General features: G+C 50.1%; 1 protein-coding gene across 1 annotated transcript; it reads left to right on the forward strand.

Moving 5' to 3' along the window:
- The first annotated feature begins 1,517 nt into the window (after window positions 1-1,517).
- SF3A1 (splicing factor 3a subunit 1) lies at window positions 1,518-21,978 on the forward strand. The gene is made up of 16 exons (XM_082853779.1): window positions 1,518-1,671; window positions 4,400-4,521; window positions 9,606-9,813; window positions 10,989-11,246; window positions 13,324-13,398; window positions 14,126-14,276; window positions 14,645-14,838; window positions 15,820-15,937; window positions 16,203-16,388; window positions 17,112-17,233; window positions 17,335-17,580; window positions 18,139-18,346; window positions 18,831-18,985; window positions 19,995-20,096; window positions 20,210-20,281; window positions 21,021-21,978. The coding sequence occupies exons 1-16, from the start codon at window positions 1,609-1,611 to the stop codon at window positions 21,120-21,122; spliced, it is 2,382 nt and encodes a 793-aa protein (XP_082709905.1). The 5' UTR covers window positions 1,518-1,608; the 3' UTR covers window positions 21,123-21,978.
- Window positions 21,979-23,238: the final 1,260 nt, after the last annotated feature.

The following is a 23,238-nucleotide window of genomic DNA, read 5'->3' on the forward strand; positions in this document are numbered from 1 at the left end:
TGTGTCAAGTGAAGGAACATTTGACACAGGCTTTCTCTGTAATTCCTGGGTCCTGAGTAGAACCCTCTCCCTGAAGCTGCCAGCCCCGCACTGTTCCTGAGATCACACAAGTGCTGGCACTAATTGAGCCACCACTACCCTGGTGTGGGAGCAGCAGGTAACTCTGCCTCTCCTCAGGCCCCTCAGCCCAAGGTGGACTTTTAACTCGCAGAGAAGTGAAGGAGCCTTTCCTGCACTCCCGTTTAACATTCGAGTCCTTTCCCTCTCTTCTCCCGAGACCCCTGGGACCCTACCCCTCAGGTAAAGATTATGCCTCCCTCCTGGCCAGTGCACCCATGGAAACACTTTAGAAACTCTAAAACCATCTAAATGGCAGTGTCAGTCTCTGACTCAGGAGTGCTAATTGCCTGGATCCCTGGGGACACTGAAGGAATCCAGTGAAGACAAAGGAGTAAGTAACTGCACTAATAGAGAAGAATGGGCTGGGTTTGGATTCTCACTCCACCATGTGAACTGAGGATGTGAACCTCTCTGTCCTCACCTGTAAGTAAGTTGCTATATGAAATAAATGATGGAATGCATGTAGTGTTTGGCACATGGTCTGGCTCATAGTACGTGTTCAATAAATCCTAACTATCATTATAATTCAACATTAATAATAACAATGACATAAACCAGCTATGGTGTGTATGTGAGGAAGAGAGACGGGGAGGAGACTTGGGAGGGCATCTTTTCCTATCCCCCCTCCCCCACCCCCCATTTCACAGGTGAAGAAACTGAAGTCCAGGCCAGGGTTCAGGAGTTGGGAGAGAGGGGAAAGGGAGGAGAGGATCTCAGGAGGGGAAGCGAAAAGGGCTGGATTCGAGGTGTGCTGCGAAGCGGGAAAGTGGTCCGCAGGGACCAACCTGCGGGCGTGAGGGGTGGAGCCTAAAGAGGAAGCCTTGATTTGAGTTGGTCTACGGGGTTTGAGGGGGGGGACTATGGAAGCCAGGGGTGGAACTGGAAAAGGCAGGCCCGTGGGAAAAGGGACCCGTGGGAATTAGGGATTGAGATTTAGGAAGGGGGTCTGAAAGAGGTGGGCCTGAAAGCAAAAGAGGGGGCTGGGGGAATAGGGAGGCGGGGCTTTGGCCAAAGTGGGAGGCCAATGGGAGAGAGCGGGGGCCTTGGAAGGCGGGGGTCGGAGAGAGAGAGGAATCTTCTGGTGGAGTAAAGGGTAGGGGGGCCGGGGCCGTGGGGTGCGTGCGAGGGCGTCGGCGGGAGATGTAAAACGTCTCACCAGTCTCCGGCGTCGCAGCCAAAGCCACTGTGTCTGGTCGGCTCATGAAACTGCCCCTAGGCGCGCCTGCCGCTCCTGGGATCCCCGGCAAAACCCATCCCGGGTCCCCGACCGCTGCCACGGCAACGGCGTCTCTCGAGAGGGAGGGGCGGGAATTTACGTCACGGAGAAGGGGCGGCCCCGGAAGTGCGTCAGCCTCGCCCCCCTCGGCGACGACTCGCTCGGCCGCCGCCATCTTGCGAGCTTGTTGTACTGTTGGAGCGGGGAAGCCGCTTTGACGCCACACCGTTCATCTATACAGAGGCGGACTGGCAGCCCTGAGCATCGCAGTCATGCCGGCCGGACCCGTGCAGGCGGTGCCCCCGCCGCCGCCCGCGGCCACCGAGCCCAAACAGGTACCACGACCCCCCGCACCTCGACCTGGGCCCTCCCCTCGGGCGCGGGCCCTCTTTACTCGTGCAGGAAGAAACGGCGATTTGCGAGGGCTTGGAGGGACTCCAGGTCCCAGGAGGCAGCGCGCTTCCCGCCTACCTTCTGGTAGCGAAGCAAGCCTGTTAGAACAGGAGTTCTCAAAGTGTGGTCCGCGGACCGGCTAGCATCACCTGGGAGTTTATTAGAAATTCTGAGTTTCCACCCTAGACCTTTTAAATCAGAATCTGCATTTTAACAGGCTCCCAAGGTGATTCATTAAAATTTGAGAAGCACTGATCCAGCGCATCCACCGGTCTTCTGTGTTAATTGGGCCCACCGGCCCCCAGTCTTTGCCCAGGAGTCCCTAATTTCCCAGCCTGCACGGTGCATCTTTGAACGTTAATTCTCAGCATCTGTGTAGTGCTTACTCTAAGCCAGACACTGTGCCAGGCTCTGACGGAATGAATGAAGCGCAGTTCCTGCTTTATTTAGGGAGCTCACACACTAGTGGGGAGACAGATATAAGTGAATACTCAATAAATGTTTATTGCCTCGGTTACCATAAATGATACAGTTTCAGCCAGCCCTTCAAAAGATCTCAGTCAGCTAAGGAGGAAAGACGTGGGTCAGTAATTGCAGTGTGATATAAGTATCAAGTACAAAGGAGACAGGAATTCTAATCAACATTGCTTTGGTGGGATATAGGGGAGATTAAGGTAGGTGAAGCCCACCGGCGTGAAAGGTAAATTGCGTTTAGAAGAATGAATCAGTAGTTCACCAGATAGGTGATTGGGAAGGGAAATACCATTCTTTATTCATTTAGAAAAACTTTATTGAGCACATCCTGTATGCTGACCACTGCAAATACCTATGTATCCCTGGCATTTTCCCAGTATCTTGGGGAAAAATAACCAAGGTAATACCAGATAAGTGCCAAGATACCAAGGTGGGAATCAGATGGTGCCTCTTGTCAAGAGTAAAGAAGGTTAAAGCATAGGGTTGGGAAAGTGGTGGTTAAGAGGTGTATTTCTGGGGATTTGAAGTTTTCGTAGCAGGCTATTGGGAGAAAAGGAAGGGATGTAAGCCGGATAGTGACATATTTGTGTTTCAGAAATTCAGGTAAACAGTGATGGGGAGAATTGCTAGGAGGACAGGTTAGTCATGTTATTCAAAAGATGTTGAGAGCCTGGCCTAGATTGTGGCTGGGGCATGGGACAGAGGGGATGGGCAAGCTCAGATCACAAAAGGGCTGTGGTGCAGGCTCTCCCTCCAAAGTGATGCATTGGAATCCTGGTTCTGCCATTGGGCCAGTTAAGGTCTCCATTCCTCAGTTTGTCCATCTGTAAAATGACAAGACAATAATAATAAGAGTACTTAATCTCTTAGAGCTCTGTAAGGGTTATAGATTTAATGTGCTTAAAGTGCTTAGGAAAGTATATGGAACCTACTCTATGTTTGATAAATGTTCTTATCATTGAATGTGTAGGCTGAGGAAGGGAGAAGAGACCCACGTTTCTGCCCGGGATGACTGGAGGCATGGTTGGCCGTTCATGAGGAAAGCGGTTAGAGATGAAAGTGCCCAGAACTGCTGGATCTAAAGCTTTGTGGCACATAAGAGTGATGTGGGACGTTGACGCGGGTAGAATGGTTCAGCCTATAGGTGCTAGGGGAAGTGGAGGACGTTTTGTAAGTGCCTGACTGAGGACAGTGTGTATAGTGTGAAGAGAACCAAGAACAGAATTTTGGGGACCCCCTAACACTATAGGGCAGGAGGTGAAACAGGAGCCAGGAGAGAAACTTGGATGGAATGGTGAGCAAGAAGGAAATACAGGTGAGAACGGGACCTGGGAGTTGAGAGTTTTGTGAAGGAGCGGTCACTGGTCACACGGCCAGATAACTGATGTAGCTGGCTGTAGGCCGTCATTTTTGACTTTGGCATGAGCACTTGAAATGAAGGGGGATCAAATGGGAGCTGAGCAAGTGGGAACGGCAAGGCTGAGAGAACTCAGGCTGTTTAGCTACCAGAGGAAGGCGGGGAGAAGGCAGTAGCAGAAAGGAGCATGAGGGCAGAGGAGAAACTTTGTTTCTCCAAAATGAGAGACTTGAACCTTTGTTTACTAAGGGGAAGAAGCTGGTGAGGAAAGAATATTGGAATTTATGGGGCAGTTAATGTTGAGTATTCCGGTGGAGTTTCACGAAACATTTGAACATTAAGTGATGGTTTAGACTACGGAATGGATGCAGAGGGAAAGGGCATTCAAGGCAGAAGAAGTGGCCAGCAAGGAGTTTCCCATTTCTTTATTCAGCAGACAATTCGTACATATCCCGTATCAGGCACATCCAAGGGTGGGGATACAGGCATGGCCTTCTGGATTCTGGAATGTGGTTTCTCAGAACGTGGTTAGATTTCCCCCCTCCATCTGAATCACATGGACACTTGGTAAAAATGCAGATTCCCAGTGTCACAGAGATGCTCTAGCTGGAGGGGAGCCAGAGAGGCTGCTCTTTTCATTGGTTCCCTGGGGAAGTCCCATGCAAGCACAGAGCAGTTGAGAGAGTGGCTCTTCTGGAGCAGAGGTTCCTGACTCAAGGAAAGTCTCGATGAATTGGGCGGGAGAGCATGTATTCTCAATAATATCCTAGAGGAGTTTAATGGTGGGCATCTGGCACCAAGCCAGGAACTTTAAGACCTTCCTTTTCCTGTTTTCACAGCCCACAGAAGAGGAAGCATCTTCAAAGGAGGATTCTACCCCTTCCAAGCCAGTGGTGGGTATTATTTACCCTCCTCCAGAGGTCAGGAATATCGTTGACAAGACTGCCAGCTTCGTGGCCAGGTAACATAGCTACTCCTGCTCGTGTGGGTCACGGGTAGATTTTAGCATCAAGAGCTCCTGAATTTGCACAAGGGTAACACTTGGGTTTTTAGAGTGGTATTGTTGGCTTAGGCCTGTCAGCTTATCTAAAACCACAGCATGGTGTGAGGTAGGCAGTGGGCAGGACTGGCATCGCTAACATGGTATGGTGGTGGCAGAGTACAAGGCACACCAAGCTCCAGAGTCACCAAGAATCTGTGCTTCCAAACCGAGCCTGAGGAAATACCTGGAACGCTGCTTTGTCATGGATAATGTGTGTCTGTATCTGAGCTGCTGGCCTTAGGAAGACAAAAGGGAGTTGATGATTCTCATTGTGCAAGGACTGCATTTCCTTTGACCCATCTGCAAAACAATAAAATAACACCTAGAATTGTTGTGAGGCAGGGGTGAGGGGACTGAGTGCAGTTCGGGTACATCATGTAGCTGTTACCTCAGATGGCATGAAAATCCGCTTGATTTACTCTTGTTCCTCCCCATTACACTTCCTCAGATGGAATCTTCTTGATGGCCACTTGACTCCAAAGGTCAACCATCCCCTAGTTTAGGGCATTTCAAGTATTCCTTTGGCAGCCAGCAGGCCACATCCAGCCTACAGATCTTTTTGTTCATTCTCAACAATATATAATTTTTTAACTTTTGAATTAGTTGTCACTGTTTAAAAATGAGACTGCACAGTAAATCTGGATTTCTGGCTTCTCTTGATGAATTGGACGGCTCCTTGCGTGGAAGCAGTAGCTGGCCTTGAGCAGACTGCTGCCCTCAGTCAGGGCATATGCTCTCCAGGGAGCCACACCTTGACCCTGAGGCAGCATCCCCATCACGATACATCATTTAACAGATGAGTCCTTCCTTTCTCAACCTCTTTTTAAAATGAAACATAGAAAGAGCTTACTCTGGTTGATGTTTTTCACTGTGTCAGACTACATGCGGGTGAACCTTTCACATTTCAACAGCTTTGACCAACCTGGATATTGGGTTAAAACAGCTCTGTGCTTGATTGAACATTATTAGGCCATGTCAGATTTAGGGCAGCAGGTGTTGTGTTTATAAGTTTAATATTTCATAGCAACGCTTATTCTTCCCCTTGTCCCCTGATTTTTTTTTTTTTTTAATTAATTTACTTTTGGCTGCATTGGGTCTTCGTTGCTGCGTGCAGGCTTTCTCTAGTTGCGGCGAGCAGGGGCTACTCTTTGTTGCGGTGCACGGGCTTCTCATTGTGGTGGCTTCTCTTGTGGCAGAGCACGGACTCTAGGCATGTGGGCTTCAGCAGTTGTGGCACATGGGCTCAGTAGTTGTGGCTCGAGGACTCTAGAGCACAGGCTCAGTATTTGTGGTGTGTGGGCTTAGGTGCTCCGCAATATGTGGAATCTTCCCAGACTGGGGCTCAAACCTGTGTCCCCTGCATTGGCGGGCGGATTCTTAACCACTGCGCCACCAGGGAAGTCCACCTCCTGATATGTTTTCCTATTTAAAACAATAAATAGGAAAAGAGTGTAAGAGGAAGAATCACCACAGTCTCACGACCAGAATAGCTTCTACTAGCTGTTTTCACTTTTTCCTGTTTCCTTCTGGCCCTTGGCATCCTTTTTTAGATTCTTGTAATACTAGTAGAGATACTTTCATATCCTGCTTTTTCCATTTGCACTGTGTTGTGAGCATTTTCCTGTGTTGCTCCATGGTCTCCTGGTGCTGTGTGGTCCTCTCTGGAAAGGATGCACCATGTTAAGGTGATGGGCCTTCCTTGACTTGGCTGACTCCTCTGTATTTTCCTTTGAAGTTGTTTCCAACATTTCAGTTTGGCAAATGAAGCTATGGGGAAGTCTCTGAGCATTTTCTTTCCCTTTTAGATTGTTTTCCTAGAAGAAAATTCTGTGTGGCACATTACTGGCTAAAAGAGCATTTTTAAATATTTCTTATGTTGCCAAGTAGCTTTCCAATAATTTTGTGCCAGCCCCCAAAATAAGAATATCTCCAACTTCCCTTAATAATAAATCTATATCTCCACATCTCTAGATCTATTTTTGACTATGATGATTGCCTTATAGGCATTTCTGAAATCTGTTTTTGTTTACGTTGCCGTGAAGGGACAGAGCAGCATCTCACTCTGGGTTAAAAGCAGACATGCAGGACCCTCTGCTTTACTTCTGTTGGGTTCACATGTATTGATTGATTGAGCATAGAGTAAAAAATCACCAACCCAGTGTGGTTTTCCAAAAGGAGTTTTTTCTCTCTAGGTTTGGTCTTCTCTTCCCTGTATTTTACTGTCAAGAAACTAAGGGAAATTACTCTTAAAAAGTCCCACCAGCTAGGTTGAGTCAGAATCATGTCTTTTTCTGCTGAAATCTATTCCTTGTGTTAGAGAATATAATTCTAAAATTAACATTAAGCTAATTTAAAGCAACAGAGTAGCTTGGAATGAACATGCCTGCGTTCTCGTTTTATATTTCAGATTGTTCCCAGATGTGAGGTTATGGCTTAGGAGGCGGTGGTAGAGGAGACAACCAGAGCCCCCTTTTCTAGCAGCCCTTTGTATGGTGGCCTAGTTTAGCCATATTTAAATGCACATTTACCCTCGTCCTTGTGTGGCTTGCATTATTTAAGGGGGTGGAAGAATGCTTCTTCCTCAAGCATGGGGTTTCAGCTGGACTAATGCATTGTCACATCCAGACCTCATGGTGTTAGTCACGCTGCAGAGTGTGACCAGAACTTGTGGAGGAGCTAGCCAGGGTGCTGATGACCACTGCCATGGTGGCTAAACTGGGGCACTGCGTCACCTGCACCCTGTCTCCTGCCCTGTCTTCAACTGACAGGGCCAGGGTATGAAAGTGGAGTGACCCGGGTGCCACCAGCCTCTGGAGCTGTCCCTTGGTGTATTTGGGGCACCTCTGAGTGCAGGGCTCTGGTCAAAGGAGTGATGGAAGTCCCCCAGATCATCTCTCATCTTTATAGGACAGCCCCTTCTAGCCTTCATAGGAGTAACAGTCCGTGGCATTTGCAGGCCACTGTATGATTCAAAAAGACTTTGGCATCTCATTAACTAATTCGATTTTCTCTGAATTTCAAAGTAGAGAGAGAAGGTGGTTTTTGCCATATTTTACACATGGGAGATTGAGTCAAAGAGAAGTTTGGTAACTTGGTGAGTCAGTAGTGAACACAAAACTTGAATGTGTCCACATCTTGTGTCTTTAAGGTTAGTGCATTTCCACAGATGTTGTGGATATGTGACACCTTGAAATATTACTGTTGGGATTCTTTAAAAAAAATAAGGGTTTCCTACACATCATGAGAGAGACATTTTTCATTCTGAGTGTTTAAAGGCATACAAATTGGGGGACTTCCCTGGTGGCGCAGTGGTTAAGAATCTGCCTGCCAATGCAGGGGACACGGGTTTGTGCCCTGGTCTGGGAAGATTCCACATGCCGCGGAGCAACTAAGCCCGTGCGCCACAACTACTGAGCCTGCGCTCTAGAGCCCGCAACCCACAGCTACTGAAGCCCGTGCTCCTAGAGCCCGTGCTCCGCAACATGAGAAGCCACTGCAATGAGAAACCCGCGAGCCATGATGAAGAGTAGCCCCCACTCGCCACAACTAGCGAAAGCCCGTGTGTAGCAACGAAGACCCAATGCAACCAAAAATAAAAAATAAATTAATTTTTTAAAAAATGCATACAAATTGGGGACATAGGGTGTATGTGGGAAACTATTCCAGATACAGAGAGAGATGGGGACCTCCCTGCCGTTCTCACCACTCCCCTGTCAACTGAATGCACCTTACGCAGCAGCACAGATGTGGTCCTTGGAGAACAGTGTTTCCTATATGAGCCTCACCCAGTAGTAAATGAGGTGATTTTAGCCAATATTTGGACAAGACATTAAATCCCATTAAATTTTCATTTTTTTTTTTTTCTTGTTACCCAAAGGACAAAGTCTCAGTTTGGTGCTAGCATATCTTTTAATACCTCCCCAGCACTCAGTCATCCCATTTTTAACTAAGAGAACTGGCCTCAGTCTCAGCAAACTTCAGGTAAACTTTAACCATGTTACTTTGTTTTCATTGCATTGAATTTTATGACTGCCTTTTGTTAGTAAAGCCATAATGATTTTTTTTTTTTTTTTTTGCGGTACGCGGGCCTCTCACTGCTGTGGCCTCTCCCATTGCAGAGCACAGGCTCCGGACGCGCAGGCTCAACGGCCATGGCTCACGGGCCCAGCCGCTCTGCGGCATGTGGGATCTTCCCGGACCGGGGCAAGAACCCCTGTTCCCTGCTTTGGCAGGCGGGCTCTCAACCACTGCGCCACCGGGGAAGCCCAGCCATAATGATTTTTATCTGAAGTAGTAATACATGCCTTCCCACCCCGCCTCAGCTGTGCCATGGCTTGTGGGATTTTAGTTCCCCAACCAGGGATTGAACCCAGGCCCTCAGCAGTGAGAGCACGGAGTCCTAACCACTGGACCCCAGGGAATTCCCGTGCCTTCTTAGGTACTTTTTTTTTTTTTTTTTTTTTTGCGGTACGTGGGCCTCTCACTGCTGCGGCCTCTCCCATTGTGGAGCACAGGCTCCGGACGCGCAGGCTCAGTGGCCATGGCTCACGGTCCTAGCCACTCCACAGCATGTGGGATCCTCCTGGACTGGGGCACGAACCCATGTCCCCTGCATTGGCGGGCGGACTCTCAACCACTGTGCCACCAGGGAAGCCCAGGTACATTTTTTTTTTTTTCCAGGTACATTTTTTAAAGTAAATAAATTTTATTAAAAGAAAAATGAAATAGTCCAGATGGTTTTGGAAATGGCAAGACTGGCAGAGGAGCTGCAGGAATGATGGAGGTCTGGAGACCCTGTGGTAGAGGAGGCCTGCGCAGGCCGAAGGAGGCAGGGGGCACTGGCCGCTGATGCCAGGAGTCTCGAAGAGGACCTCTGCTGTGTTGAGGGATGGGCTAGTTTGAGTGATGGGTGGTGGCAAGAATGGGGCTTGCATGGGCAGTGTTCTGGTCTGAGCAGCTGCAAGGGTTGTGGTATTAGTGCTTCTCTTTTTTCCTTTTTCTAGAAACGGACCTGAATTTGAAGCTAGGATACGACAGAACGAGATCAACAACCCCAAGTTCAACTTCCTGAACCCCAATGACCCTTACCATGCCTACTACCGCCACAAGGTCAGCGAGTTCAAGGAGGGAAAAGCCCAGGAGCCCTCGGCTGCCATCCCCAAGGTCATGCAGCAGCAGCAGCAAGCCACCCAGCAGCAGCTGCCCCAGAAGGTTGGAGCCAGCCCCTTCCTTCGCTTCCCCAGGGCTAAGGGAGGCTGGGACAGGGAGGGGAAGATAATGAACTCTGCTGTCCAGACCTCACAGCCACCCAGAGAGAAACTTGAGGTCTTTATCCCCATCTTACAGAGGCAGATGCTGAGACTCACACAGCAAAGTGTTGCTGACAGTTGGCATTTGCTGAATGCTGCCCTTCACGCTCTGTGCTCAGTGCTTTGGGAGCCTTGTCTCATCGGTGCCTCACAGCAGCTATATGAGGAGGCCAGTAAAGTGACCATTTTTCAGATGAGGAATCTGAGGCTTAGGGAAGCACAGTTTACCCAAGGCTGCAGAGTCAGGACCCTAAAGTCCATGCTCTCAGTTCCTACTCTTTTCCTTGACCGTGGCGTGAGGGCAGTGCTGCAGTGTGGCTTGTGGACCCCTTCTTGGGCATCCCTCTCTACTGTCTCACCTTCCCAGGGCCCCTCTTTCTGGCCTGCCCTAATACCCCCTTAGCACTAGGGACGATTAGGGCTGTCAGTGAGGACAGGAGGGGCCCACACATTTTGCCTCCTGTGTAGACTTGGACTAGTCCTTTCTCTTTGCTTCACTCCTGAGCCATGGTGGCAAAGGTTGCCCCTTGTTTTACAGTGGGAAGTAAAGTTGGAATAGGTTCTGAGACCTTGTGTTGCAATTTACTACTCCTAGGGCCTCAGGTGACCTCAGTTTCCTCATCTATAAAAAGAATTCACAGTACTTGTTCTGTCCACCTCGTGGTTCCTGTAGTGGCCAGATGAGGTAACAAACGTGGAAGTCTTCTGGCCAGTGGGGTCTTCTGCACACATGTAGAGCTTACCACATCCACTCTCTCTCCCTTGGGCGGGGTTTCATAAGCTGTGTTCCTGTTAGATCTTCTGCCACCCAGTTTTGGTGCTCAGTTTCAGGGCAGCAGCAGCAATACAGAGGGACTCGGTTCTCATTCAGAAAGCCATTTAGCGAGTCGAGGCTACAGTTGGCCAAGAAATCGGTGCCCTTGTGAGTTAGGATTCTCTCACACCACGTGCCAATGGCGTGTTCGTGATCAGCAGAAGTATAGAGGTCTGTGCCGTCTGCCGGGGGTGCGTCCCCGCCACCTCTCTGGAGTCCCACCACCCCTGTGCCTCTTGCCTCACATTCCCTTTGCATCTTAGGTTCAAGCCCAAGTGATCCAAGAGACCATCGTGCCCAAAGAGCCCCCTCCCGAGTTCGAGTTCATTGCAGACCCCCCCTCTATCTCAGCCTTCGACCTGGACGTGGTGAAGCTGACGGCTCAGTTTGTGGCCAGGAATGGGCGCCAGTTTCTGACCCAGCTGATGCAGAAAGAGCAGCGCAACTACCAATTTGACTTCCTTCGCCCGCAACACAGCCTTTTCAACTACTTCACGAAGCTGGTGGAACAGTATACCAAGGTGCCTGGGCAGGGCGGGCTCCGGGGTGCTGGGCCCAGGGAAGGAAGGCATCTTACCATCAGCACTCTATCCACTCACTGTCTGCAAGGACCCCGCTCCTGTGCGGGGCCCCCAAGCAGATGTTAAATATCCCAGTTCAGTATAAAATCTTGATTTCTATTCAGTTTTCCTAGTAAATGCAACGTAGACTGCTGTTTCTAAAGAGAAAGGAAACGCGTGATTGATAACTCATTAGGTGAGTGCCTGCTGCATGATAAGGCCAAGTGATGCTAGTTGCTTTTATGTACATTTAAATTAAATTTCAGTTGCCTCAGTAGGGCTTGAGAAGAAGCAAGCTCTTAATAGTTGCCTCCTATTATTACCTAATTTTATCCTCACAAGAATCCATAAGGTAAGTGTTTTCCTTCCTATTTCAGAAAGCTCAGAGAGGTGAAGTACTTACTTGTGGTCTCTCAGCTAGTAAGTAGCTGCAGAGATTTAACCAACATTTGACTCTGAAACCTCTGTTGTTTTCCACCCTAAAAAGTACCTTGAATTAGAAGTATCATTTAAATAGGCATTGGGAATCAATTTAAAATAAATAAGTGTAGCCAGTATTGAGTACTACTATTATGTAGTATCTTCTCATTTAATCTCTAATAACCTATAAGGTAGTCACTGTTACTATATTTATTTTACAGAAGAGGAAACTGAGGTACAGAGAAGTTAACTTGACCAGAGTTGCACAGCTAGGGGGTTGCAGAGCAGAGACTTGAGTGCTGACATTTTTATTCCAGACCCTAAGATCTTAATTATCATGCTGCATTGTTGCAATCAAGAATACAGACAAGTCAATACTGGTATTTAAAATAATCAGATCGCTAATTTATTAAAAAGTACACTGGTATAGATAATGCCTGTGGAACATTTTTCTTGCTACACACATAATGGAGGTTGTCTTTCCTTTTTAGTGGCATGGTTTGCACATCTGTTTTTGATATCTAGAAACAATATGTTAAAGATCTGACTTGAAAGGTTATGTAATGACTTTCTCTAACTTCATTCACGTTAAGTATATAACTAGAAAGAATGACAAAAATGTTTGTGTTTAGGAAGTCCAGAAGCTAGGAGAGTAGCTGAAATAACAATCATTCAAGTCATAAGACCCAAGGGTTATTGTAACTACACAGTGTCAATTTTAAGTGAGCCCTGGGTTAATTTCTCTCAGTGGACTGCTTCCAGAGTTAAAGGTCCGCAGATTCCTTTTTATTCTGTTAACTTTCTTATTCCTTCTCCCTCAGAATTTGGGTATTGACATTCATTACTCTAATCTGAGGGCACCGGTGTGTCTCTAGGCCTGGGAACTCTAGGAGCAGATCAATTCCTGAGGAAGAAGGACAGAGAGGATGGAGTGGGGCTGAGCTGCTTTTCCAGTGAGAGTGGATACGCTTGGGGCAGTTGGAAAGACTGACTGTTTTAAACAAAGCCAGCATTTGTTCTCAGCAAATATGCTTTGAGTGTCAGACACTGTTCTAGGTGCTGGATAGGTAGCAGTGAGCCGAAGACAGGGAAACCCCTGTCTTTGTGGAGACTGGTCTAGTGAAGGGGCAATAAGCAAGTGCAACGTAAATGTATGTCGGATGGTGATAAATACTATGGAGAAAATGGTAAACAGAAAGCAGGGGATAGAAGTCTAGGGAGGTGGAGCCTGTGGACTGTAGTCTTCAATAAAGTCATCAGGGGGCCTGCTGGCATGTGCAGAAGGGTAAAGGGCAGATCCGCCCCCTGAGAGCAGTCATCACATGCTGACTGTATGCTCAGCCATCTGGTGGTGGTTTTGCATACTTTCCTGCTACCCTTGGCAACCTTTTAAGTTGATGATGCCAACTTTAAGTGGCAGTGTCACCATTTTGTAGAAGAAAACCAAGTTACAGAGGTTGAGTAACTTGCCCAAAGTTGCACAGGCAAGTGGAGCTGAGATTGGATCCCAGCATCCCATTCTTTCCTTTCTCCTGTGCCTTTCCACAGGCCCAGGAAGGCCACTTCTTGTCCCGTGTTGTGCTGCACTGATAGTTGCTTTAAATCTTCTGTGTTTCAGATCTTGATTCCACCCAAAGGCTTATTTACCAAACTCAAGAAAGAGGCAGAGAACCCCCGGGAAGTTTTGGACCAGGTAAACTAAATTTCTTATAACCAGTGACTGACGGCACTAACGTTACATTGTGTAGGTTCTGTTGTGTGTTTGGAATTAGTCTCCGAACCAGTACCTTGTTATGGTCCAGGCACAGTCGTGGTGGGAGGAAAGGCCTTGAGTCTACAAAGACCAAGAAACCTGGATTCTCTGCTCCCCAACTTTCTGCTCTACTGTCTACTTCAGTCTCTTCTTTTCTTCTGTTGCTAGAAGCCAGCTTTTGAACGAGTTCTCTGGTGACAACTGCCTTTTGAAGTCCCAGGTTTTCAGAGTCGAAGAGAGAGGGCATATTGGTGCTGGCTGTTCTGGGTGGCTGCTTGAGGCTTCTGTTTTGCAGGCTTTCAGACTGCTGCTGCTTTTGTGGGCACTTGGTTGTCATGCAAACTTCTGGGAGGGAGTTTGCTAGCCACTCGCCAACTCAAGCAGAAAACTTCGAGGTTATAACAAACAGCTACCCAGACAGAAGGTCTCTGTGGGCCCCAGACAGAAGGTCTCTGTGGTATTTCATATTTTCATCCTGTCCAAACTCTGGGCCTGGCTGAAACCAGATACAAATACCATAGTCTGCCCCAGGAAGTTCCCCTTTATGGGCAGATCAGCTTCCTGTACTGAAGGAGACGTTGGCTTTGGTGAAGGCCTTGGAGATGATAGCCTCCTCAGGAGCAGACCCTGATTCAGCTCAGCACCACGCTGTTTCCCATCCCTTCAGGTATGTTACCGAGTGGAGTGGGCCAAGTTTCAGGAGCGTGAGAGGAAGAAGGAAGAGGAGGAGAAGGAAAAGGAACGGGTGGCCTATGCTCAGATTGACTGGCATGATTTTGTGGTGGTGGAAACAGTGGACTTCCAACCCAATGAGCAAGGTAGGTCTATGAGGAAGGTAGGTCTGTGACTCCAGTTAGGGGAGCCAGGAGCTTGGAGCCATCCTGGGAGATCTCTTCCAGCTGTCCCCAGGGAGCAGCAGAATCCCTCAGAGGGTTCTATGGGTATCTGTTTCTTTTCTGCTTCTGGAAGACTTCACTTCTACCCCATTGCCCCAGTTAAACCCAATTGAACAAATATTATCGTGCCTGACAATAATGGCCCAACGGGTGGGCCCCTGGAGATAGGAGAGAAATCAGACAGTCCCAGCCCTCAGAGAGCTAACAGTGTAGAGAGAGCAGATAGATGGGCCTTTGATAAGGAGCGTCTGTGTGAACCCTGCCTTTGACTCTGGCTCACCCTTTGCTAGGGAACTTCCCTCCCCCCACCACCCCAGAGGAGCTGGGGGCCCGAATCCTCATTCAGGAGCGCTACGAGAAGTTTGGGGAGAGTGAGGAGGTTGAGATGGAGGTCGAGTCTGATGAGGAGGACGAGAAACAGGAGAAGGCGGAGGAGCCTCCGTCCCAGCTGGACCAGGACACCCAAGTGCAAGACATGGATGAGGTATGCTCCTGGAGCCCAGGGAGATGGGGGTGCTCTCCTCCAGAAAAGTCCAGCTCCCTTGTGAATCTTGAAAGGGAGTGTGGGTTCCTGAAGAAGGAGTCCTGGCTGAGTAGCTGCCCAAGCCCAGGCAGCACAGAGCCTCTTTCCAGCTCAGGCAACAAAGATTCATTCATAGGCAAGGATCTGAAATCTGTGCTGGCCGTGTTCTGTGACCTTCCTCCTTTGCCCAGGGGCCCTGCTCACTGCCGACCCCAGGCTGGCTCTCAGTTAGGGAAACCTCTATACCATGTACTTTGACGCTTTTGCGCTGAGGCCCAAATGATCAGCAGTTTCCAGAGCTTTTCTTTTTTTCTGGGTTGGGGCGCACACCATGTGGCTCGTGGGATCCTAGTTCCCCGACCAGGGATCGAACCCATGCCCCCTGCAGTGGAAGCATGGAGTCCTAACCACTGGACTGCCAGGGAAGTCCTCCAGAGCTTTGCTTAAGTGGCTTTTGGCCTTGTCTACCCCCATCGAGGCAGGCCCTCCAAACAGGCATAGAGTCTGCAGAGCCAAACTGCTTTCCTCCTCTCGGAAAGAATTTGTGTGCAGCCTGAGAATAAAGATGCATGTGTCTGGGAATTGACTTTTTCTCTCCCTCCCAGCATTGCTTCTTGAGCAGCTACCATTGAACGCTGACTTGTTCCCCGCACCCCTCTCCAGCACGTTAAGTGCCCTTGGCCTCCTGTGACTGCCTGGTGCCAGCTGCTGGAAATGCCTGGGCAGAGTGTTAGCACCACGGCCCCCAGCACTCCCATTCATGCTGTGAGGAAGCAGCTTGGCCAGCTGCCGGCTGGCCTCGGCTGCCCTGGGAGGCTTAGCACATGGATGCTGACTGGCAGGGGCCTAGGCTCTTTGCCACCCTGAGAGCCACCAGGGCTCAGCTGCAGGGAGGTGTCTTCTCAGCCCCTCTCTGAGTCCTGCCACTACTTTGCTTTTCAGGGTTCGGATGATGAAGAAGAAGGGCAGAAAGTGCCCCCACCTCCAGAGACACCCATGCCACCGCCTCTGCCCCCAACTCCAGACCAGGTCATTGTCCGGAAGGACTATGACCCAAAAGGTTGGTTCTGCTCTTCTGCCCTCATGTTCCTCAGACCTGTCCATTTTTAGGAGGGCTCGAGGTGGCTTGTCATAAAGGCATTGATAGCTTCTCTGTCATAGGCCTCACGATGGGGAATGGGACTTCGTCATCTCTGGTGCTCTGGTGCAATGCATAGTGCCAGGTACAGCGTGGCACTGAATGGATATTGCACGAATGAAATAGCACCCTTTTAACCTGGGCTGCCACCCAGTATTGTCACTCAAGGATCTCTTTTGCTCTTTAGCTTCCAAGCCCCTGCCTCCAGCCCCTGCTCCAGATGAATATCTCGTGTCCCCCATAACTGGGGAGAAGATCCCTGCCAGCAAAATGCAGGAACACATGCGCATTGGGCTTCTTGACCCCCGTTGGCTGGAGCAGCGAGATCGCTCCATTCGTGAGAAGCAGAGTGATGATGAGGTGTACGCACCAGGTGAGGTTGGGGGGCATCCCCCACTCTGTCCACACCCCTTCTTTGACTCAGCCCCATCTCACTTTGGCCCATGGGGAATCTCTGATCAACTTTATGCTTTAATCAAACATAGAAGGTAACAATTGAGGTCAATAAAAGCTTTTGAGGATAGATGTAGTCTATGACACTACAAAATAACTTCCTGTTTTCTAGAAGAACTCTTCATAGGGATTCTTCCAAAGGCAGGCACCTGATGTGGATAGCATGTGTCCATTGACATCCTAGTGCAAGATCTCACTACAGCTGGGAGAGGTGCTCACTCTCAGGGCTGTCTTAGAATGAAGGCTCTGATGGCTGGAGTACACTGAGCACCTTGAAATGAGACACGGTGCCTTGACTGTGTGTGAGAAGCGGCATGATACGGAGGGAGGAAACTGTCCCGGAGGCAGGAGACCAGGCTTTTATTCCTGACTCTGCTACTTGCCATGCCACTCATGTGACCCTGTCTTCTCAGTTGCCTTTTGTAAGTCAAGGGGTTGGACAAGCCCTGGTTTACAGGCTTAGTGCTCATTGGGCAGCCTTCCCTAGGCTCAGAGGACAGGCGTGCTGCATTGGGACCCACAGATAGCCTTGTCCCATGAGAACAGCCTCCACCCTGCACCAGTAGAGCTGCTGTGTTGTCAGAAGGGCATCTGGTTTAGTTTCCCTTTCTGTCCCCTGCCTCCGTTCTGTGACTATATCCAGGTCTGGATATTGAGAGCAGCTTGAAACAGCTGGCTGAGCGGCGTACCGACATCTTTGGTGTAGAGGAAACGGCCATTGGTAAGAAGATTGGCGAGGAGGAGATCCAGAAGCCAGAGGAAAAGGTGCAGCTCGGATGACTCTTAGTGCCTTCCCCGCCGTCAGACTCACACTTGGGCTCAGTTCCAGGAGCCCTGACAAGCTGTGGCTTTGCTTTCCCATGCAGGTGACCTGGGATGGCCATTCCGGCAGCATGGCCCGGACCCAGCAGGCTGCCCAGGCCAATATCACCCTCCAGGAGCAGATTGAGGCCATCCACAAGGCTAAGGGCTTGGTGCCAGAAGATGATACCAAAGAGAAGATTGGCCCCAGCAAGCCCAATGAAATCCCCCAGCAGCCACCACCTCCGTCTTCAGCCACCAACATCCCCAGCTCAGCCCCACCCATTACCTCGGTGCCCCGGCCACCTGCGGTTAGCCAGCAGCCACCCTGTGACTGGTCTTTCAGAGCTGGGTTCTTGGGGTTAGACATTGCAGGCTGAGAAGGGCAGCTATCTCACAGTGGGCCCAAGCGCTGAGTGGGTCAAGTCGAGAGAAAAAGAACCCTTTAGTTAAGAGTGGGAACCTCCAGCCTGATCTTCTATCTGTGTGGGAGGCTTGGAACAGGGAGGGAGGCGAGTGGCAAATGTGAGAAGTAGGCTTGGGTCAGGGATGGGCTGGAGGGCTTAATGGGTCTTGGAGGACTGCTGGCCTGACTCCAGGGGACTAAATGGAGGTCAGTGTCTTCAGTGGCTCTCTCAGTGTTTGCCAAGAGCAGCTGGTTGAGTCCCAAGTGGAAAGAGGGTTGCCCTGGGCCTCTCTCAGCATAGTTCCTGTCAGGGCCCAGTGTGAGGCTGCACTCACAGCCCCAGGGGGCTAAGTCGAAGCTATCCAGCCCCATCCTCAAAGCTGCAGGTGGCCAGTTGCCAGCTGTGTGTGCCCTTAGAGTGCAGCCTTGGCATCCTGTGACCTGTGGGTCTTCACCCCCACAGATGCCACCTCCCGTCCGTACCACAGTTGTGTCTGCAGTACCCGTCATGCCCCGGCCCCCGATGGCATCAGTGGTCCGACTGCCTCCCGGTTCAGTGATCGCCCCCATGCCACCGATCATCCATGCGCCCAGGATCAACGTGGTGCCCATGCCTCCCTCGGCCCCTCCTATCATGGCACCCCGCCCACCACCCATGATTGTGCCGACAGGTCAGTGGGTCAGGACTACAGGCCAAGCCCTGAGCAGAGCAGTGGCTGATGGTATTGCCAGCTGTTCCAGCTGGTGATCTAGCCCAAAGGAGAGCCTTGAGTTCACCATGTGAGAGATCCCTGAGCTGGGAGCCAGGAACTTACGGCTCCTGGGGGAGATAGGCTGATATGGCAGAGCTGGGGTCTGTGCACCCAGAGGGGTCAGCCTGGACAGGCACAGAGACCTGATGATGCTTGCTGTTGGCTGCCACCTGTTCCATCCATCGGTCCTGCCCTTCCTTCAGTTTCCTGCTACCCAATCTGGGCAGTCTCCCAGGTCCCCCTGCCAGGTAACTTACTGGCTGCCAGATTCAGCAAGGAGTGGTCCTTCACACCTCTGACTGGGAGAAATGGGAAACCTTTGCAATCCCCTTTTCACTCTCACCAGCCCTGAGTCCTGGGCCCGTCCTCCCACTCACGTGGCTGCTTATTCCTGTTCTTGCAGCTTTCGTGCCAGCACCACCTGTGGCACCCGTCCCAGCTCCAGCCCCTATGCCGCCTGTCCACCCACCACCTCCCATGGAAGATGAGCCTGCCTCCAAGAAACTGAAGACTGAGGACAGCCTCATGCCAGAAGAGGAGTTTCTACGCAGAAACAAGGTATGCATCTCAGAGTGCTGCCCACAGCCTGGAGTGTCTAGATGGGGCGAGGGGGTTGTCCATTCCTGCTCCAGTCACATGCTCCCTGGCCCACCCTATTCTTCCATGGTTTTGGCTTCTGGGACCTGGGCCAACCATTGGAGGCCCGTGAAACTTCTGAGCACACACTAGATGGGGGGGTCAGCAGCCAGAACAGACAGCTGTCAGTAGTCCCCCTGGTGTGAGCTGTCGCAGAGGCCAGCAGGGAGACCCAGCTGCACAGGCAGTAGGACTCAGGTGTGAAAGGGGTTCTGGACACTGGAGGGAATCCTGGGTGCGATTCTTAATTTCTTTGTGGCCTTTGCCTCCAGGTCCAGCCCTTAGAAGGTGGTGTGTTGTGGGGATCCTGTGGGGGTACTAGAAATAAGAGCTGGGAATCTTGGCACTGCTGGTGCCTGGGGAAGCTCCAGTGAGGAGGCAGAAACGTTCTGCCCCGCCCAGTGCATTTGACCAAAGCTTTTTTCTTTTTTCCTTTTTGATGGTAGTTTCCATTTCTTGAGTACCTACTCAAGTGTTGGGGCAGAGCCACACATTTTACAGGTACTTGGTCTGTTGAATGCTCACAACATCACCATCCAGCAGTTGTGATCAACTGCTTTACAGACATGGCGTTGAGGCTCAGAGAGACCTAGTTAGCAGGGAAGCTGAGTTGGGAACCCAGGTCTTCTGACCTCGCAATTCATATTCTTTTCTCCTGTGGTACTTCTTGAGGCTTGCAGAGCACTTTCATGTCTCTTCTTCAGCTCCAGCCTTACCAGTAGGCAGGGATTTTTCTAAAGAAGGGAAACCAATTCTTGAAAAGGGGGAGTGATTTGTTCTGTGTCACAAGTGGTGTCAGTAGTGAAACAGGCCAGAGTCCAGGAGCCCTGATGGACAGGTGACATTGTCTCGACTGGCCCAGGAATAGGAGAGCGTAGTTGCTGATTGACTCAGGCCTCCCCAGTCATAATGGCCACCTCCTGTTTTGCAGGGTCCAGTGTCCATCAAAGTCCAGGTGCCCAACATGCAGGATAAGACGGAATGGAAGCTGAACGGACAGGTGCTGGTCTTCACCCTCCCACTCACAGACCAGGTATGAGTTGCTCTCCCCAAGTGGTATCAGGTACAGGGGAACCAAAGAGTCAGGGGGAAGCTTCCTGCAGCTGACCTTAGCAAGAGGTGACTGACCTCTCCTCGGTCCCATAGGTCTCTGTCATCAAGGTGAAGATTCACGAAGCCACGGGCATGCCGGCAGGGAAACAGAAGCTGCAGTATGAGGTGAGTTGGGTGTCTGTAGTCCTTGCCCCCTCTGTTGTCCGAGAAGCTAATAAATCCCTTGTGGAATCAGAGGAGTGGGGAGACACCTGGGTGTGGTCATTTGAGTCCATCCTGGAAGTGATGATGCTGGTGGGGGGTGCTGGGACAGGTTAGTCTGACAGGGTGAGGCTCTGGCGGGGTCACAGCACAGTCTTGTATGGGGTTTGAATGCCTCAGTGACATCTGGGGACCAGACTTTGGAGTGCTCTGGTAGGTTTCTGTCCCAGTGGTAGAGCCATCCCAGTCAGTGTGGTCTCAGGTAGCCTGGCTTTGTGCTTGGACACAAAGGTGATAGTCTAGCTCACCTTGGTGCCTGCCAGGTCACAGAGGACTGCTGTGTTCTCCCTTTTTGGACTTAGACAAATCCCCATTCTGGGCCTCAGTTTCCTCCTCTGTAAAGTGAGGCTGTTGAACTAGTTGATCTCTAAAGGTCTTATGATTTGAGAGTCAAAATTCCATGGGGTTGGTCAGGGCCAGATTTTTGGGGTCTTGACAGCATGGCTTGGTCGGAAGGAAGGAAAAGCAAAGCATTCTGGGAGGAAGCAGAGACCTTCATTCCTGCCCTGTGTCACTCCCTTTTCCACCCCACCTTCCTTCAAGCCCTTGTATTTGCTAAGTTCAGAGTGTTGGGACTTGTGAGGCTGCTCTCTGAGTTCAAGGCCAGATTGCCCTGGGCTGAGGCACTACATCTGTTTTCTAGGGCATTTTCATCAAGGATTCCAACTCGCTGGCTTACTATAACATGGCTAATGGTGCCATCATCCACCTGGCGCTCAAGGAGAGAGGCGGGAGGAAGAAGTAGAAGAGAGAAACCTGCTCTCAGGTCCCAGCTACTGCCGTTTTGCCTCTCCTGTCCCCTACCCCTGTCCCAGACCCAGGAGACCCTGCCTTGCACGTTTGTTTCCCTCTTACTAAGTTTGGAAATCCAAATTGTCCTGCAGAGTTTCCCTCCCCACATTGATCAGAGAGGGCTTTCTCAGGCATTCTCCTCCCCAGTGGCCCCTGGAATCCCTTTGTGTTTGGGTCTTGATTTGAGGGGTCATTTCTTCAGGTAGCCCATTAGGGAAAGTGAAACCAGGGATGTCCTATAGGATGTTATCATAGTGCCAAGTGACACTTGGCTGGTAGAATATGGTTGTTATCATTAATCATTTTGTATCTTGCCATGGGCTAATAAACCTCTCCGACCCTTCTCGTGAAGTTAATGTCATGAGACTTGTCTCCTGGCCACCTGTGCCCTGCCCAGACCTAGGAGCATGGCACAGTGCCTTGTGGCTCCTCTTCTGCTCTGAGGAATGCTGGGCTTTTAACTACATTCTTGCTGCCATCAAGTCTTCTATGACTCTTTCTTCGATATATTTTTATTGCCTTTTTGAAACACATGGATCCCCCAAAGGCATAGCCCTGTACCTATAACAGACTAATACATATAACATGCCTTCCACATACCAGGACCACAAAAGAACACAGACAGATGGGATGTAGTTCCTAGGTCAGTGGGCAGCATGCAGATGAGACTAAAGGGTGGCAGTTTCCTGCAGGCCAGGGATCACTCATCATCACCTGATAAGTGACCTTGGGCAGGTTGCTTATCCTGAGTGAGCACAAGTATATGATGAGGTTTTTGTTTGTTTGTTTGTTTCTTTTTTTTTGCTCTACACGGGCCTCTCACTGTTGCCTCTCCCGCTGCGGAGCACAGGCTCCGGACGCGCAGGCTCAGCGGCCATGGCTCACGGGCCCAGCCGCTCCACGGCATGTGGGATCTTCCCAGACTGGGGCATGAACCTGTGTCCCCTGTGTCGGCAGGCAGACTCTCAACCACTGCGCCACCAGGGAAGCCCTATGATGAGGTTTTTTTTAAAAAATGTGTTTATTTTAAAAATACTTCATTGTGCCAAGGCCATGAACTATTTTAAGAACTTTATAAAATTTAGCCAACTACTCCTTATTGTTTTAAGCACTTTATCAATTTTAACTCATGTAAATTTTTTTAATTTTTTTTGGTTGCACTATGTGGCTTACAGGAGCTCAGTTCCCTGACCAGGGATTAAACCCAGGCCATGGCAGTGAAAGCCTGAAGTCCTAACCACTAGGCCACCAGGGAACTCCCTAACTCATGTAATCCTGACGTGGGTGTTCCTGTTTTACACTTGAGTAAACTGAGGCACAGAGATTCTGAATCACATGCCCACTGTCACACAGTAAGAAGATAAAAGGAGAATGTGTGCAAAACACTTGTCAGTCCTTGCCCCCTAGTAAGGGCCAGACACAGGCTGTTATTTTTGGAGTTGTGCTGTCACAGGGAGTAGGTGCTGCTGTGGGTGGGTGTTCACAGGGAGGAAGGTGAGAGCCTGTTGATAACCATTTCCTGGTTTTAAACCTAAAGTTGATTTCATTCTGAAGATCTCATGTGTTTATCCCCTGAGACTTCCTAGTGCCTTTTCTTTGCAGTCCTTCCATTTCATCCTGTGCAGTCATCTCCCAGGCTCAGAGGGGTGAAGCCATTCCCAAGATAACAGTATTCTAGTCACCATCCCCTCCACCCCCTCACCAAGCTCAAAGCTTCCAACTCTAGACCTAGGGCTCAAGTGGCCCTTCTGCAGTGCCAGTTATGTGGCTCCTTTACAAACTGCTCACATTTTAAACTTGGTCAGTGGGATGTTATTCCTCACTCTGACATTTGCTTCCCGCCTGGTATCTAGAAGTTTCCCCTAGGGGCCAGGGCTGAAATTTGGCTTCCTGAAGCTCCAAGGTTTGGGTGCCTGAAGTGAGCCCACTACTGGTTGCTTTTCCCCGGCTAACACCAGAAATCCCCTGAACACCCCCTGGGTCTTGTTCCAAGAGGGAAAGGGGTCAGTAGAGCTGGGGGAGTCCCGTACTCCAAGCTCTTCTTTCTTCCTAGGATTGGCTCTGGGGCC

This window comes from Leucopleurus acutus, assembly GCF_964270905.1.
Source record: "Leucopleurus acutus genome assembly, chromosome: 13".
Taxonomy (NCBI): domain Eukaryota; kingdom Metazoa; phylum Chordata; class Mammalia; order Artiodactyla; family Delphinidae; genus Leucopleurus; species Leucopleurus acutus.